At 31.7% G+C, this 18,185-nt stretch overlaps 4 protein-coding genes across 18 annotated transcripts in view; 2 read left to right on the top strand and 2 right to left on the bottom strand.

Moving 5' to 3' along the window:
- The window catches only part of mtd (mustard), a 443,203-nt gene extending 432,521 nt beyond the window's left edge, over positions 1–10,682 (top strand). For all 15 annotated transcript variants that reach the window (XM_065358692.1, XM_065358688.1, XM_065358686.1 and 12 more), the window contains one exon: positions 4,582–10,682. In XM_065358692.1, the coding sequence (XP_065214764.1) occupies positions 4,582–4,717 (136 nt within the window). In that variant the 3' untranslated portion in view covers positions 4,718–10,682. The remainder of the gene's footprint in view (positions 1–4,581) is intronic.
- A 440-nt stretch (positions 10,683–11,122) lies between these two features.
- On the top strand, positions 11,123–13,344 carry LOC135841636 (uncharacterized). The gene is made up of 6 exons (XM_065358701.1): positions 11,123–11,443; positions 11,532–11,758; positions 12,003–12,187; positions 12,268–12,309; positions 12,438–12,521; positions 12,588–13,344. Exons 2-6 carry the CDS (start codon positions 11,557–11,559, stop codon positions 12,888–12,890), a joined length of 816 nt encoding a protein of 271 aa, XP_065214773.1. The 5' UTR covers positions 11,123–11,443; positions 11,532–11,556; the 3' UTR covers positions 12,891–13,344.
- A 1,894-nt stretch (positions 13,345–15,238) lies between these two features.
- Positions 15,239–16,864, bottom strand: LOC135841602 (chromobox protein homolog 1-like). Its single transcript, XM_065358634.1, has 2 exons — positions 16,403–16,864; positions 15,239–16,008 (listed from the first exon to the last, which is right to left on the bottom strand). The coding sequence occupies exons 1-2, from the start codon at positions 16,427–16,429 to the stop codon at positions 15,421–15,423; spliced, it is 615 nt and encodes a 204-aa protein (XP_065214706.1). The 5' UTR covers positions 16,430–16,864; the 3' UTR covers positions 15,239–15,420.
- Positions 16,865–16,988: 124 nt separating this feature from the next.
- On the bottom strand, positions 16,989–18,173 carry LOC135841603 (protein archease-like). Its single transcript, XM_065358635.1, has 5 exons — positions 18,020–18,173; positions 17,727–17,927; positions 17,630–17,654; positions 17,355–17,559; positions 16,989–17,227 (listed from the first exon to the last, which is right to left on the bottom strand). The coding sequence occupies exons 2-5, from the start codon at positions 17,776–17,778 to the stop codon at positions 17,048–17,050; spliced, it is 462 nt and encodes a 153-aa protein (XP_065214707.1). The 5' UTR covers positions 17,779–17,927; positions 18,020–18,173; the 3' UTR covers positions 16,989–17,047.
- Positions 18,174–18,185: the final 12 nt, after the last annotated feature.

The following is an 18,185-nucleotide window of genomic DNA, read 5'->3' as shown; positions in this document are numbered from 1 at the left end:
GTTGTTATTAATTTGCGTATCGTTGTCGTCGTAGCCTGCGTTAAATTTACGAGTATTACGGTTGGTTTTTTCTCTAATTTTTTTTTTTTATATAGAATGTTGCAAATTTATTCTTCTGTATCATTTAACTCTCTACCCGCATCACAATACATAGTTCGAACCGCTTTGAAAAATTAAATTGTAATTTTCTTTTTACTATAGCCAGGCTATTATTACGTGTTGTGCCGATAGCGATGCCAAAATTCTATTACGATGTGGGAGGCTATACGTATAACAAAACGAAGGCCAGGAAGGAAAAAATTTTATGGCAATTTTTTTTCTCCCTTGCTACGAGAGTAATTTTATGGTAGATTTGTTGTTTGAATTTTACGAGTTCGGTTTGTTGTTTTTATTTATCGTTGTGGATGAAAATAAAAATTGATTGAATTTTTTCGGTGAAGTAGGAGGGAGTGTGGGGTGATTTTTCCGATTGCTCGAATTAAATTTTTATGAGATGGGGGGGGGGAGGGTTGATGTTGTGGAACTGCTCCCGAAAATTCTTGTTCAAATTTCTCAAATATGTGCCGTTTGACTTTGAACCATGAACGATTAACTTTTTTTTCTAAATTTCTGATAGATTTAGAAAAATAATGTTGTAGTAAATTTTTACGATGATTTGTTACCGTCCTATTTACGTATAAATTGTCTTTTCGGATTCGGATAGGCTGAAATTTTAATTGAAAATACAAAATGAAGTGGTAAACTGTTTCTTCGACTTTACATCGTCCTTTAAAAAAATCTGGCAAAATGGTGGTAATTTTACTAAATTCGAACCGAGCTTGAAAATTACGTAGGTACGTGTTTACGTTGAATTTTCTCAATTCCCACAGCACGTCATTTCAAACAACCTACTACATAAATGTAAGATAGGTAAACTAATTTACCTATACTTTGCCACAATCTACGTAGTAAGTAGTACGTAACCAACGGCGTAATTTTGTTCAAAATCTTCCCCTCTCGTGACCTGCGGCTCATTTTTTTCAAACTGAGAAATCCGTACACCTATAAGATTGCGAATAGTGGTAATTGAAATGGCAAAATGAATAATTCGGTGTATTTAAAACTTTACGAGACGATACGATAGGTTAATGTGGTTTTGTTTCATTCGTTTCGTGTTATTATTTTTCTCTTCTTCGGTACGTTTTTCCCTTCAAATCACTACGAAAACGACGATTAGTATTCGAATAATTACTCGTGGTAAATCGCTGACTGGCTGGGTGGATGGCTGGCAGACGGTGCTAACGATATGACGCAATTTATAATATTATTTATCTGGCGCGTAGAAAGAAGAATGCGACGATTTGGGTGTTGTTGGGCTGGAGGGAGGGTGGTGAGGTCTCGGGTCGTCGATGAAAGTATATCAAATAACCTAGAAACTAATAAATTGCACCTGGGCTTGGGCTAACTCCATGTAGAGGTTGAAAAATCAAAATTGGGTAGGTGTGATTTTTTCAGGGATATTTTTTTTGTTTTGAGGCTGAAGGGCAAAAGGTGCTTGAATGAGATTTTTATTGGGGATGAAATTATAAAGGAGACGGTAAGGAATGATTATTATTTGAAAGAATTTTTCGTGGGAATCCTGGGGGAAATGATAGACATGTTTATGATTATTGATTATAAAGGTGAGATTTTGGAAAAATGGTTAATTTTGTGTTGCATTTTTCCCATTTGAGGGAACAAAGCTGCCTCAAATGAAATTTTTATGGGAAGTGGACTTGTAGAGGAGAAGTTAAAGAACAACTTTTGTTTGAAACATTTTTTCGTAGGACCCTCAGAAAAGACAATGGACTAGTCTTTACTTTGAAAATGTATGAGATTCTTGGACAAACCTGCAAATTTATCATCACCTCAAGTGAATTCTGTGAAATTTTTTTCATAATTACTGAATTGTTGAATCCAATTTTCCTAATTGATATTCTTCAAACAACCATTCCCTTCAAATAAATTTACCTTAAAAAATAATTTCCAAAAAAATGCGAGAATTTCGTACAATTTTAGCTATAAAATAAATTTTCGACAATTTTTACAAAAAAAAAACGAGTCTTTTCTGCAACTTTGATAAAGAAAGGGGATTATTTTGCGATTTTGGAAAACAAAAATTTAGACTTTAAGGCACACGATGACAAAAAAAAACAGGTAGATATTTTTGAGATTTTGGCAAAAAAAAAACTTTTTAAAAACTAAAAAAAATAACTAATTTTTGAAATTTTTAATCAAATTAAAGCAGGTAGACTTTTAGATATCAAGTCTGACTTTTGAGAAATTATGAAAAAAAAAAATAATAACTTGATTATTGCAGTGTCAACTTTTCAAAAGTGAGTTGATGATATTTTGTCAGACTTTTTTAAAATTTGAATTTCAATAAGTAATTGAGTTACAAAGAGCAAAAAACATATTCATATATTCATTATTAAATACTTTGCTTGAAGATGAGACTTTACACCCAATTTTTTGTGTTTTGAAATTGTGGAAAAAAGAACAAGTCATTTTGATAATTTTCACAACAAACTGATTTTTTTAATACAAAAGTAGGATTTTTTGCAATTTTGACCAAAATGAGTCTTTTTTACAGTTTTTTCAAAATGTTGAATTTTTTTGCAACTTTGGCAAAAAAGTATGGTTTTTTGGTGATTATAACAAAAAAAAAAACAAAAAAACAACAACTTAAGTATTTTTTGCAGTACGTATCTTCGAAAAACACCATAATTTTTTCCCATAAAAAAGCCAGACTTTCTCAAAGTTGGGTCATAAGAGGTTTTTTCCATCATTTTGACCAAAAGAAAATTATTCAACAATTTTTGATAACAAGCAGATTTACCTACCTTTGCAATTTTGAAAAAGGTGGATTTTTGCAATTTTGGTTTCAAGGAAACAGGTTTTCTAGCGACAAAAAATGCAAGGTTTTGTAGAAATTTTTATTGAAAAAAAAAAGTATTTTGTACAATACAAGGCTTTTTGGCATTTTTGATGAAAAAATTAGCATTTTTTGCAATTTTGGCGGAAAACTAAACGTTGATGGTCCTATTTTGTTTATTTGGGATAATTTGGTTCGAAAAATTGTATACTTATTGAAAAAATTATTATTCTGGGGGTTTTCAGCTGTCGGGAAAATGTATTCGAAGGGACGTCTGGAACCTATTTTGTGTTCTATGAGCAAGTGTAATTGTAGAGGAGATGTTAAAGAACAACTTTTCTTTGAAACATTTTTTCATGGCACCTTTAGAAAGACAATTCTGAACAAAAGTATCCCACAGGACTTCGAAATACAACACCAGCCAAAATTTCAGGTGTCAAAATTTATTTTTTGACTTTTGGTGAATTTTTAAAAATTCAAATTTGGGCCGAGGAAAAAATCAAAATTAAAAGAGAGTATCCTAGAGAGCTTCAAAATACACCACCAGCCAAAATTTCATGTGCCAAAATTCATTTTTTGACTTTTGGTGAAATTTTTGAAGATTCAAATTTGGGCCAAGGAAAAATCAAAATTGAAGTAAAGTACCCCAGAGAGCTTCAAAATACACCACCAGTCAAAATTTCATGTGCCAAAATTCATTTTTTGCCTTCTGGTTAATTTTTGAAAATTCAAATTTGAGCCGAGGAAAAATCAAAATTGAAGGAAAGTATCTCAGAGGGCTTCAAAATACACCACCAGTCAAAATTTCAGGTTCTGAAATTCATTTTTTGACTTTTGGTGAATTTTTTGAAAATTCAAATTTGGGCCAAGGAAAAATCAAAATTTTACCAAATTTACCTAAAAAGCTGAAATTTGACTTATACCTCATTTTTAACCTACGGAGTCCATTAGTGATAGTTTCGAAGCGTCCTGGAGCCTTCAGTGGATGTTTGGAATCTCCAGTTTTCGAAAAAAATTTCCAATTTGAGGGGCAAAGACTCCTTTAAAAATTGGAGGAGGAAAATGGGCATCATCGAGTCCTTGAATGGACGTTTTTGTAATAAAATATACCTACAGAATAAGAATCGTAGTAATTTCCTCCTTTTCCCCTCTCTCTCTCTCTGCAGTATAAAATTTTCTCATTTTTATCCCAATGAAAATTACGTACAATGTTTATATGTATGTATTTTGCAAAAACTACGATGATAAACCAAATTTCGTATTTCAACACTAGTGTCAATTTATTTGCTGATGCTTGAAATTGAAGAGGCAGGGCTTCAATTGAAAGAGCTAGAACATTTTGAAAATTTGAATCTACAATGGCTCTTTCAATTAGAGTTGGACTAAAATAAATTAGAAATGACCTTTTTTATGTTTTTTTTTTTTTTTTTTGAGATTCTGAAACATGACGTACTTGATTAGTTGATCACATTTAATCCATCCTGAAAATGTATTTCACGAGTAATGAAAATTTGCACAATCAGCGCTAAATATCCCAAAATTTTTCCCCTACAGTCATCCTATTTAATTTTTCTTTACTTACGTATTTTATTTGTTAAAAGCATGTTTGTATTTGTAATTAAGTACTAAATTACCTATTTGAAATTTATATACGGAAAACTAATCCCACTCTTTCGCTCTGTTCACAGCGGTAAATTCGGAATATGGTTAGACGGCGATTTATACCAAGGCAGAACTGAATCATGTACGACATACGGAAACGATCCGCTCGTACCGTCGCAAGATTTCGTCGTGAAGACTCTGGAATGTTGGGCTTTCCTGTAGGTAATGAAATCGTGAAAAAAAAAATCATCAAAGAAAAAAAATTTGAAAACCCTAACCTGACCAAAAAAACTACCAATCGAGACAATGACGTCACTACAGAGATGCCTACGTGATATATTTTTTTCCACGTGTCATCGTATTACCAATTTTTCAATTTCGTTGTAAAAAAGAAATGAAAAGTCCTACCCTCAAGAAGGCGCGGATAGATAGAAAGTGAAAAAAAATGAACGTCTGTACAGATTTTTTTACCTAAGAGAAACCAAAAAAAAAAAAATCTTTACGTATACAGTACACTCACATCAATTAAATCAGCGTGAGCAACTACGGGATGATGAAGAGGAGGAGGAGACTATCGAAAAAACAATAAAGAAAGAGTTGGAAAGTAGCAAATAAAAAAAATGGATAAAAAACCAAAAAAAAAAAACTCTACCTAACGATTACGTGTGTTTGTTTTTTTTTATAAATATTATATATATACTAAAAATACCTAGACGTACCTACTTTTATATACAATTTAAGTACCTACTACATATATCGTAATAATACTTATATACTCGTTTAAAAAAAAAAAAACTATCGTGTGAAAACGTCAAGTGGAAACTTTCCTCGCTACATACAGCTTTACTACTCGTATTATAGTAGCTGACGTGTACCTATATACCTTGTACCTTGTACCTAGGACCTACCTATCTATCGTGTAGAGATTGCTAAAGTATATAAGCCAGCTATAAATGGTCTCCTTCGAGGATTTAAGATAGAAAAAAATAAGGTGTAACAGTTGGCCAGATTTGATCGATCAATGTGCTCTACGATTCCGCACTATTGTGTCATACTATTTTTAATCGTGCATATATTTTTACATAGATGTCTCTTTTTTTTCGTTTTTTTTTTTCGTTGTAGTCGTCGGAGTACGTAGATAAGCAATGTAGAGTATATAAAAGAGTATCCGTGTTTGCTATAGGTACAGTAGGTACATTTCTATGTGTGGATATGTAAGAATATATATATCCGTATTCCAAGCCCAATCTCCCCTCGTACCCCTCCTTCCTTCCTTCCTTCTTATCCACGATGATGAATTCGTAGTGGTCAATTTTACTTTACCATCTGGAAAACATTTTTGGGGTGTAAATTGAATATCTAGTACGCTGTAATCGCCTACCACATATCACGATATATATCGCCGGTGATAGTCTGGCGCGTGATCGCCGAACGACGCGTTAGTTTTTAATTATCTACTATTTTATATAAATGTGTATTTTTGTTGTTTTACTTTACTTTTTGCCCCCCTCTCCCCTCTTCTGTTTTGCATCTGTAGATCTCTTGTTTCGTGCTGACGAAAACGTACGAACGTAGCTCGTACGTGTAGAAATCGACCTAATAATATTATTTATCCTTTCTATTCGAAGTACAGTTTCGAAAATCTAAATTATACTATTTTCGATTTCCATCTCGCATCTGCCTAAATTAGAGGTAGTTGTACTCGAAACGAGAGATACTTTCGTGAAATTTGAAGTAAAACGAAAAAAATTTACCAAAAAAAAAAAACTATATCATTCCAAATTTATATTTTAGTGTGATTTTTACAACAACAAAAAAAAGTACTTATTTTTTAGGGCTGAACACGGATGAAATTATCGGTAGAAAACGCTCGAATTATGTACATAGGTAATTGTACGATATGTACTTACTATCGAGCCAGTGGAATCATTATGCATATGATGCGCTTTTATTGTGATATTTTTAAATGCATCATGAATATGCTTTTTTTTTACATCGGCGTGTAATTGTATTCTTGTAATTCCTCTTTCTTGTGCATAGATTTATTGTATTTGTACATAATATAATACGTAGGAGAAGCTAGGATTAGGAATCTGGTATAATACTCGAGTATAAAGTGGGTGATTTTTTTTTCTCGTTTTGAAAGCGCGTGCTGGTGATTGAAAGTTTCAGTTTCAACGAGGTGGGATTCAGAATTTGGAGATTTTTTTGGGGGACTTTGAAGTTCTTTTACGGTCGTGTTGTGCTTATGTAGAGTTGTTGGAAATTGATTGAGAGAAGTTGGATAGATAGGGGAAGAGATATGCTGAAAAAAAGGAAGAAATTTTATTAAATTTTGAATGACGTCGGAACGCTAGAATAAAACCAAAGATTTATAGCACTATATCTCGCATTTCATATAGCATATTCATCTTTTTACTCATCGATGAGGATTATTGGAAAGTGAAACGGGCATTTTGGGAACCATTTGCTAGGAAATTGTCGAAAAATTGAAGTTGGTCGAATTCAAACTTTCTCAAAGTTTGGTATTGGAAAAAAAGAGAATTTTTGGTGTTTTTAAATGGTAACATTGGCTTGTAATTGATTGGGTACTTTTGAATTTATTGTTTTTGGGTGGTGAATTGATGTTTTTAAATTAGGTGGGGAAAACCATGATGGCAAAATCATTCTTCTTAGGATGAAAAATGTTCTCAAAATATCGAAACGAACTCGAGTATCGAATTTTCCATCGAATATTGCGTAGTAACGTAACACTGTAACAGTAACTTATGTTACAGACCGCAAGCACGTCATTTTACCTATTTTAAATAAAAAATAACGTTATAATAACGTTTTGTAACCGTTATAATAACGTTATGCTTACGTTATAATAACGTTAACCTACCGTTATTTTCAATTTGAGGAGACAATTTTTCATAATATTATGATAGTGTTATTATAACGTTATTTTGTCGTTTTGAAACGGTTATCATAACGTTATTTTACCATTATGATAGGTTATTATAACGTTATTCTAGCGTTATAATGGAGTTTTGAAAAAGTATGGCTAAAATTGTGGTGGTAATTGTGTAATGTCAAGAGGGTGTCATTATTATAGGATTAGAATGGTGCCACAATAACGTTTTTGTACAGTTGTGGGAACATGATTGTACCGTTAAAATAGTTCAGCATTGCAAGAAAGTTATACTCAGTGTTGCAGATTATTTTATATTCGGTTTCTGGTCAATATTTGAAATTGATTGAAATCTAATTTGGCTTCACAAAAATTTTGTGATTCAGGGTACAGATTGATATTGTTTTGATTTCGGGTTTAGTTCATCAAGTCAAATTCTTCGATTTTTCCACATTTCATAATGTTATTAATCAATCATACTATTTGGGAATCCATGAATCTGGTAACTGAAAATTACCAACAATAACGTAGAAATTTCCACAAAATGGTCCAAAAATCCTTGAAAAAGAGATGTTCGAATCTTGTTAGAAAAATGCGAATGAAAACTCAATTGAACTGAAAACGTTAAAAAAAAAAGCATTAAAATCACTGAAAATTGTATTACTTTTCACTGAATCCAATCTCAAAACCTAAATTGTTTCAACCAAAAACCGGAATTATTTTTCAGAACTTGAAACCTGAACACCAGAATCTTGTGCAAACCTGAAATAGATTTCAACCTGTTTAAAAATCAGATCCAAAACCAAAACCCAAATAATTTTGGGCTAACCACTTCCAAATAATGTTTTTGTACAGTTACAGAAACGTTATTGTAACGGTATCAAAACGTTCCAATAACGTTATGATAACGTTATTTTTGAGTTGAAGTGACAATATTTCATCATGTAGTAACTTTGTTATGACATTGCACGATTGCAGTGAATCAGTGATATGATAACGTTATTTTGACCTTACCATAACGTTATTACAAAGGTGTGGCCCAGTTCAGCGACAACCTTGTAATGTAATGAGGGTATAATTTTTATATCATAAATCATGACGACAGTGCCATGATAACGTTATTGTACAGTTATAGTAACGTTATCGTATGGTTATTATAACGTTACCATACGGTTATTATAACGTTATTTTTCGATTTTGAAAAATTAAAAATTATTGAATTTAGGAGCTCGATTTTTGGTCACGCAATTATGTATTGGTCAACGATGGAAATCCGATATTTGAGGTATGTAGATTGTTGAGTTGAGGGGCAAGGGGTTTATCAAGCTCTTGATTGTTTCTAGAATCAGCAGGGATGTCAAGTTCACTTTCCAATAATGTATTTTTGTTTTATTAAATTCATTTTTCATTTTTAATATTCTGCTGTTGACGGTTGGTTCGAATCGAAAGGAATGCGAAATCAGAAGGAATAATATGCCAATGATTTTGTGTAATTTACAACGTAGGTACTTATTGCTTGGCTAGTCAACATGGTGGCATTTTCATGTATCCATTTTCTAAGATGTTTATGTGTGCGTGCTTAGTGAAAGTACATATATACCTACTCGATAAAGTAAAAAAAAATTATAAAGAATTAAAAAAAAGGTAGGAGCTAACTCAATCGTAACATTGGCAGCGAATATTTTCATCCGTGTTTACGTATAAAACACATACCTACATATTGTACTAATAAACCAAACTTATCACATATTTTTGTCGAAACGACGACGTGTGGTGTGAAATTTTCAATTAAAATCAAATAATTTTTAGATTTACCGCGCGCTTTTTTCATTTCTATACGATGAGAAAAAAAATTTATATCGATTTCTAGTTTCGTTTTTTTAATAAAAAAATTTATTTAGAAACACAAGTCAATTGTTTTTAGAAAATAAGTATAGTTTGTTTTTTTTTCTAGTATTTGTACTGATAAAATGAAGTTTCTAGTGTGTATGATAAAAAAATATTATGTTAGAGTTGCATTTTGTATTTTCATATAGTATGATAGCGGAATGAAAGAAATTTTTAATTATTTGTATTCATACTCTTATCGTGTGTGATATTTGCTTTCGTCGAGTATGTTTCAATGAAAAGATACATTATTTATATACAAAGGTGATCTGTTACACACCTCCTCAGCTTTCAAGCTTTGTTATGTTTTTTTTTTTAAATTTTATTTATCTTGTGTGTGTGTGTATTCGTGTTCGCTATATAAATACGTATATAAAATTATATTCAAAAGTGTCGCTTGTCGTAATAGGCTGTTGGATTATTTAGATCTCGTTTTATGTGTACTTTTGTTTCGGCCCAGATGTATGCGAAAATCCGTTTTAAATAGTTCCAAGTACTCGTACATATTGAAACAATAATAATTTTGCAAGCTTGGTGAAGTTAATTGTAATAGGTTTTAATATTACTAGTCTGATTATATGTTTATTTTGGCTACATTTTTGAAGAATTTTGTTTTTGAAAAAGAGCATTTTTTTCATCTATTTAGATGCATTTTTTCGAAATATGTGTAATAAATGATGATTAGATACAGAATGAAATTCACGTACGATAAATAATAATATAGTGAATATTGTTACCAAATTGATGGAGTTGTAATAATTATGTGTATAATTATATAATGACGATGTTGTTGTAATAATGATGCGAGCTACATAACAGAGCAAATTTATAACAAAAGCATAAATCATTTAAATATGTCTAGTCGATATTTTATGTATTAGTTGATTTTAGTTTATTTTTTTTTTGTCCAACATACACTGGCTAAATTTATCTACGTTTAAAAAAAAAATTATGGAAAATTAATCGCTTCGAACCTATATAAAAAGTAAACACCAATAATTTCTAAAATTTATTATAGGGCCTATGATTATTATTATATGTTTCGCATTTTTTTCCTTTATCTTTTTCTTTTTATTTTGTTTATTTTTGTTCTCATCTCTTATGTTTTGTTGGAAATTAAAATTATGTATAGCTTTTTATGTAACAAGTTTTTGAGATGGCATTGTTATGTCAATTTTGTCGTGTAATGAATTGTGGATACGCGAAGTACGTGCATTTGCACTTGTAATTTTTTTTTGTATTTTACGTGGGTGCGTGAGTTTTGTTGTATTTAAAAAAAAAATTGGTATTTTAAAAAAAATGTCTGAATCGTGTTTTGCAATTTAATGAATGATTTATTTTTATTTGTCAGTTATACAGTTACTGTTTACCATTATATTGTGTTAATAAATGACTGCAAAAAGTTAACTATGTCTTTTATTGCATTACTTCGAGCGTTATTTTAGGTGAATTAATGATTTTCTGCGATAAAAACAAAAAAAAAATCTACGAGAGTCATAATAATTACAAAAAACTGACGCGGTATTCGTAATCAGCGACTTCGAATTGGTGAAAATTCGATCTTTATTTGTAATTTTTTAATTTAAAACGGTGATTTCACCTTCAAATATAATTCCAACTTTGAAAATAATATAACTATTGAATTTTTGGGTCGAAAACCCCCTAGGTACAGAAACAGATCAATTGCGACGAATTCAAGTTCAGAATCAGAACTGATAGATTGGCAAATTTGAAATTTATGACACGCAGCGCTATCTATCGAGAAAAAAATAGAAACTTTGTTCTGTTTTCAAAAAAAAAAAATCAAGGTTCGTAAGGGGTGTCTAGGCTAGGGGCTAAATCGACACTATCGATTCCTTCCAAGGTATCGATATTATCGAATGGTATCGATACTTTTCGACTTTTCGTATCACTACAATCAACAGTTTGAGTTTGTTGTTGTATCGTTTCGTTTTCAAAATATTCAAATTTCAAACCACTCATTTGGCGAAAAATATTATTCATCTATATTCAAATTATGAAGTGCTTCGAATAGGGAATCTTAATCTTTTATGAAAATATTACAGCTGTGAGCTGTTGTTTCTATTCGAAGTTAAGTATCGACATTTGAAGTGAAATCTATCAGACAATGCGGATGTTCCTTCGATTAGTTTAGTTCTCTTTGCAAGGTATTGAAAGCATGTTACCAAATATTGCATCATATTTTTCAATTACTCACATATTCTTTATTTGATCCATTTTATTTTTATATTTCAGCTTTAAACACTACAAGATACGAAGCATGGATAGCAGTAGCACTAAAAGTAACCATAACGCTGACTCCGAATACTCTTCCAAACTGTCAAAATCCAGCGCTGAAGATGATACTCTAAAAGATATGGATGATAATGAAAGAAACACTACGGATTCTGCCGAAGAACCTTCTTTTGATGAAACACCCGGCTCGCCAGTTTCCAAACGGGCGAAAAATTCATCAGATGAAGGTAAGATTACGATTATGTTTCGATGAGTGTATCAAAAAGGGCAATAGTGCAGAGCTTTTTCCAAATAATTGATTTTAAAAATCAAAAAACGTGTTGGAACAGTTTGTATAATGGTGGACAAATTTTCAATGAGTAGTATTCGTTGTTCTTTTTTCACTCACTCGTCATCTTTATAAAATAAGTCTCGTTACAGTTCTAAAGTAACATAAACCGTGCTAAAATACTCTGTAAATCCCTTTTTCAGATAACTGGACCACATTTCTCAGTGACGCGCGTATCCCTAGCGAAGATATTTCAAAATATGCGACTATGTTTTCGAAGTGTGGTCTTGAAATAGCGGATTTCACTGATTTGAACGACAGTGATATGGTTGAAATCGGCGTAATACACGTTGTCCATAAAAGAAGAATTCTCACTCACGGTAAAAAGGTATGTATATTGTATACATAAACTCTGTATTTCATATCCGTATCATTTTCAGTTTAATTTTCATTCTTGTGTAATTGTAGCTCGCGAAGAAGAATGATGGAGAAGCGGCCCCCTCGAATGTCGTAAGTGAATAATTAATTTCTAAAATATTTACTCGTAGATTACGCTAGAAGTTGAATTGAACAAAATTATTTTATGATATGCTTGTAAATCGAACATCGTGATATAAGAATACCTTTGTTATTTACAGGAAGATAAATTTGAGCAAATGGAGTCTCGTATTTTAAAACACATGGACAAATCGACAGAGAAGCTCCAAAAAACAATTGAAGAAGTAAGAAGCTTATTTACACCGTTTTTATGAGAGTGTGAAGTTAATTAATCTATTCATTCGTTACAGACTCAAAGTGAACTGCACGAGCTGCAATCAATGATCACAGTCTCGGGTGCCTGTAAATTAATCGTCACTAAAGTTAATCGGTTGAAGAAAAACGGCCAAATTCGATCGAAATTCAAATCTAAAGAAGAGTTCGATAAATTCGAAAAGAAGTACGAATCTGTAAATGGCGAATATGAAGAAAAGAAAAAAAAGAGAAACAACAGCTGTCATGAATTCGACAGCGTTGACGAAATCGATGTCGAGAAAGTCAAACCTCATCTTGATCGGTTTTTCAAGAAACCTAACAATCGGGAAAATTTTTAGATATCTTGACGTGGGCGAAATCTTTATGATTTAGCAATGATGATCCGATTATTTTTATTTCATAATATGTTCCTAATTGATTGCCATTTTTATTGTGTTTTATTATTACTCGCGCATGTGTTCTATTATTGATAGTTATGTTTAACCATTAAGGAAATTACGTGGACGTGGCGAAGGTCGAATACTCGAAGAGTTGAGGAGCGAATTGGTGTAAGAAGGGGTGACAGTTAGTTGATTCATTTTTCCCCGCTTTCTAATTCAACTCTGTGATGATTTATCTTAGAACATTCATTCAATGATTTTTATAATTTTAAACAGAGCTGTGGCTAATAACATTGTATCCTAGTTAGAATTTGTCATTTGTTAACAAGTAAGCTACCTTTTTTAATATTGTTTTTCTTTTATATTGCTTGCGTGAACTGAGATAATACTGTAAATATAGAAACTATTTGGATTTTTGTGATTTGATGTCTTTTTGAATGTAATTCTAAAATCCACTCTAAACTTGATTTTTCACATAAATTGAAAAAATTGTGATAAAAAGCCATGAGTTTTTGATTGGTTATTTTGTGGTGAAGATATGTAAAATTGAATGAACGTTTCTCATTACATTCAGAATGCTGAAAATAGTGAAAGTAATTAGTTATATCTCGAATACGATTCATCGCCAAAAATGTCAATCTACCCTTTTAACCAATCAACTGTACAACGAGTGTTTACTATCATTCAAGACTCAAATATATAGGTTTTTAGGTATTCAATGTGTAACAATTTTACCACCGATCATCGAATTCATTGCATATACTTAAGCATAGTTCATATTTCGATGATATATCTATCTAGCGTTGAAGTACTAGATGCACTTACATTACCATTATCATTTTATTGATTTCAGGTACTGCTCAAAAATACTAGGTTCTAGAGTAGACTCAAAAGAAACCTGTTCGTTTATCTTTCGCTGATAAATTTATCAAACGTACCAGAAATAATAAACCTATTATAGGTACACAAAATTTACGAGTACTTCAATAATATGATATTAATAACCGAATATCATAATTCTTGAAAATTGCAAGCTCCCTATTTAGTTGTTTTTTTTTACACCGAATGAATACGACTTACGAATATGTAAAATGGAATCATAGCTCCATGAAAAAAACCTTCCATACTTAATATTTATTTTAGAAATTTTAGTTTCCTGAAATACGACTCGAAAGGATGATAAAAATCAGAGATCAAAGCTAGATGTTTTTTTTTAAATACAATTTTATTTGAAATGAACTTGGTATTTAATCACACTTTCCAAGAGGCGGCTAGGAGGAAGAGGAAGATGAAAATTTACCAAGAATTAAGAATTTCCCCCACTCTTCATTAAAAAAATTTTGAATAATAAACCTACTTGATCTGTTTAAATGAAGAGTAAAACAATTTTGAATTGTACCTACATCTTCTATACAGTACAAGATTATTTTCTTTTTTACTAGGTAGGTATTTCATAATTTTATTATTTTAAAAAAAAGTTTCCAAGTTTCTATTAAAAAAATTTAAATGATCCTCACTTCTATTTCATTTTTTACTGAAATTTTACAGTTTTATTACTCACCTAAAAAATGTGTTTTCATTGCAGTATATTATTTTAAATTATTTTCACGTGTTTTTTGAAACATATGTGCAATGGTAGGTATAATTTTTACAACGAATATGTATTACACCTACAGGCACTTTCCACCATAAGAAATTGAGAGGTACCTATTACCTAGCATTGATTTTTAATCAATGTAGGTACCTAGTTATATGGATATATGCTTGAAGAATCTTCACTACATTTTGAATAAACTGAACGATAATTCAGACTCGTTTTAAAAATGAAGTCGATTCTTCTCATGATAGTTATTCCTCGAATGGATTTACGATTTTTGATCCAACGTCTCTGTAAATAAACTGGTGTTTTGATACATGATTTGATTTTGGAAAAATATTTTACACAAGTACCTCGAATTTTTGGTCAGGTTTTTAGTATCGTCGGTTTACGATGTCGTAATTAGATGAATGATTCAAATCTCAAAAAAAATCTATGTTCCTACTTCCTACTACTGATGATAATACAAAAGTACCTACTCATCTTTGGACTATTGACTGACCGAAATATATAAATATTTTCTCGAGAAAGTTACTTTATTTTGGGAACAAAACCGGTTCCATTTCAAATGAAAAAAGTTCACTGCATGTTCAATTTACGTACACCTTTTTTGAAACTGGATAATATCGCAAAACGTGTGCACAACTTACACAACACACTTCAACAACAACAACAACAACAACAACGACCAAATAATTACTAGAAAGTAATACAAAAAGAGGAACATTTAATCACTTGCATACAATCAATTCAAAAATACTATCACTGAAAGAGTAAAAACATACTATAAAATGATACAATATGCATACTTAATATCGTCAAGTCAAAGTAAAATAACATTAATTTACAACAGGAACCTGATATAACTACATAAAAAGACATCACAATGAATCAATCACTCGAATTTTCGAAACGACGAGAAAGATTATTCTGTATGGCAGGTTGAAAACTGATTTTGCTTTCGTAAAACTTAATCACCAATTGTGGGCAAAACTTGCGAGCATCGTTGTTCGGAACCATACCGATTTTTCCACTATCCCACTTGATTAGAAAATAATGCTCTCCATCGCATTCGACATAGCCCACGATTTCTAGAGGCTTAAGATTGCGCGCAAAAGCTGTTTTTTCGGAATTTATTTTCTTACTTCTTCGGCCTCTAATTCCATTCGAAGTGGATTCGTTCAATTCGACATCGGCAACGTTTTTAGATTTCGTAAGCGATGCATTTATATCGGAAGTACGAGAAGTTGATCCTTTGGAGGCTTTTGATCTTCGCTTGCTCGGTGTTTTTTTTCGCGATTCGAGCTGTGCGATTAAATATTTGCATTCAGCGAGATGCGATCTTGGCTCCCAGGTATTCTTTGATGACGGATAACCCAGCCATTTGACTAGGTATTGTTCTTGTCCTTTCCTTATTCTCTTCTTCACGATCTTTTCGACGATGTAAGTTTCTTCGTGGCTCTGACCATTCATATTTATCTGAAAGGGTTGAAAAAAAACACATTCGATTAGATATCTGCGTTCAACACACGATAAATTAGTCAAAACAAATGAGTAATGCCACGATATCGTTGAAAGAAAGTCGGAAAATATAATCTGAACTTTTTGAGATTGTTGACAGCTAAAATAACACTTGTGATTTTTGTTTCACTAGATTGAAATGATTATCGAATGTTTCATAATCCACAGAAACTAAGGGCACATCGTGTGGCACCTTCATCAACAGATTTATTTACTCCTTTGTGAAGATACCGCGAAAACGAGTGCACAACTTACTCAATTGCCACATTTGATAGCTTTTGTTTCAGCTTTTCTTTCAAATGCTACGATATATCACATACACTAACTAGACGTAAATTATCGTAAAACTTACCTCAGTATTGCGAATGGATGATTCCATGTTATAAAGTTTCCACTTGAAGTCAAATTTGCAAATAATATGGCTAAAATAAAATAAAGCGACTCGAATACATAAACGAACAGAATCAATACAACGAATACAACGAATACAACGAAAAAGATCTGTTGTTGACTTATCGAAATGAATTCATAAACAAACTTGTTGGACAGAGCGTGAGCAAAGTTTCGTGATTTTTCAACGATGAGGGGATATGGTATGATAAAAAATGCTACTGGTTGAAACTGGCTCTCGCAATTTAAGGCTTACTGCGCAAGTGCGCAGCCCACAGAGCGTACGACCGTACATCCTTTTCATTTTGTGTTATTTCAATTTTTTTTTCATTTTGCGATTCAATCGTACACGAAACACGAGTTTTGTTGTTTTGTTTGTGTCATTAAATTACCTCTTTAGTCATTTTTAAAGTTTTGTTCTAACGTGTAACGTTCGAAATCACCTATCACCAATACAGGAATCAACACCGAATTAAACCAATAATAAAATACAAAATAAATCCTTCCAGAGTTGAGGGAGACACTAACGAACAATGATTAAAAATCCATAATAAAAAAAGATAGTATAATATTATAAACAAATATGAACACAATTTTTCAGGCTTTTTTATATATCAACGATTACAAAAACCTCACTTTTGTCTTGGTTTTCATGAATTTGCATATTCGAATACGTAATAGCTTTAATATCAGCTCCTTGAGGATGTTTACCAATTTGAAAAGTTTCTCCAAACCCTCGAGCCTTGATACGAAAATTTTCTCTATCGAATTCTATAATTTTTACTTTCTGCGAATGAAAAACACAATAAACACGGATTAATTGAAATTCGTACGAATGAACTTCACATAGTATGATGAATTTAAGCTACGTATCCAATAATACGTAGGTAGATGAGTAAATCTCAATAACTTACTCGTGCAATAAAGAATGGTTCGGCGCAGAAATTGAATAAAAATTCGTCCAAAAAGTGAAACAACAACGAATCTAAATCGTGTCCTTCGGCTTCAATATCGAAAACATCTTTCATTTCTACGTATTCTATCGTTGTAATGTAACCGAACATAGCGTTGGCACATTGTTCGAAAGCTTCTTGCAAATTATCACCCCATGCATGAAGTCTGAAAAGAAATGCGTTATATTAGTTCGATACAGCGAGCAAACTTGATGTAATAGATGGCTGTAACTCACTGGACATCGGCTGTGTGATCGAGATCTGTAATAAAACAAGACAATCATTACTGTAAAGTTTGTAAGAAGTAGATACGAATAAAACTAGTGTATTTACATTCATATTTCACAGGTGGAATGAACCAGTCATCTTCGGTGATTGCTGCCATTTTACCAACTTTATTGTCTGATCTTAAAACGATGGCTGGATTGAAAGTGAGGTTTTATGAATAATGCTGGTATTTCACATTAATTTGCAGGATTACTTCGGTGTTTTCGCTGCTTTCTCACGGTGTTTAGGTAACGTGTTTTTCGCTCACTGAAAAGAGATAGATAAGAAATAAAATTCGTTTTGCATGGCTGGATGGGTAGAGAGAAAATAAAACGTTGAAATTCTAATCTTTGACTTACATTTTTTCCAATTTCAATTTTTCATGCAATTGTTCTTCTATTCAACGATTTATATTATTAAAATTGGGTTGAAATTGAAAAATCCGATAATTATTTTCTGATGAAATAAAAAATTGAAAACCCATCCGGAACAAATCAAAACAAAAATCGTCTCCGCTTATCACTC

This window comes from Planococcus citri, chromosome 3, assembly GCF_950023065.1.
Source record: "Planococcus citri chromosome 3, ihPlaCitr1.1, whole genome shotgun sequence".
NCBI lineage: Eukaryota > Metazoa > Arthropoda > Insecta > Hemiptera > Pseudococcidae > Planococcus > Planococcus citri.
The sequence above is the reverse complement of the archived record's forward strand: the minus strand, read 5'-3'. Positions and strand labels throughout refer to the sequence as shown.

Coding starts and splice junctions, on each gene's coding strand:
- LOC135841603 (XM_065358635.1), bottom strand. CDS start 17,778: ATGGCAGCAATCACCGAAGATGACTGGTTCATTCCACCTGTGAAATAT. Junction 17,560..17,629: donor GATCACACAGCCGATGTCCA/GTGAGTTACAGC, acceptor ATTTCTTTTCAG/ACTTCATGCATGGGGTGATA. Junction 17,228..17,354: donor AACCATTCTTTATTGCACGA/GTAAGTTATTGA, acceptor TTTCATTCGCAG/AAAGTAAAAATTATAGAATT.
- LOC135841602 (XM_065358634.1), bottom strand. CDS start 16,429: ATGGAATCATCCATTCGCAATACTGAG. Junction 16,009..16,402: donor CATCCATTCGCAATACTGAG/GTAAGTTTTACG, acceptor CAACCCTTTCAG/ATAAATATGAATGGTCAGAG.
- LOC135841636 (XM_065358701.1), top strand. CDS start 11,557: ATGGATAGCAGTAGCACTAAAAGTAACCATAACGCTGACTCCGAATAC. Junction 12,188..12,267: donor TTCTCACTCACGGTAAAAAG/GTATGTATATTG, acceptor GTGTAATTGTAG/CTCGCGAAGAAGAATGATGG. Junction 12,522..12,587: donor TCCAAAAAACAATTGAAGAA/GTAAGAAGCTTA, acceptor CATTCGTTACAG/ACTCAAAGTGAACTGCACGA.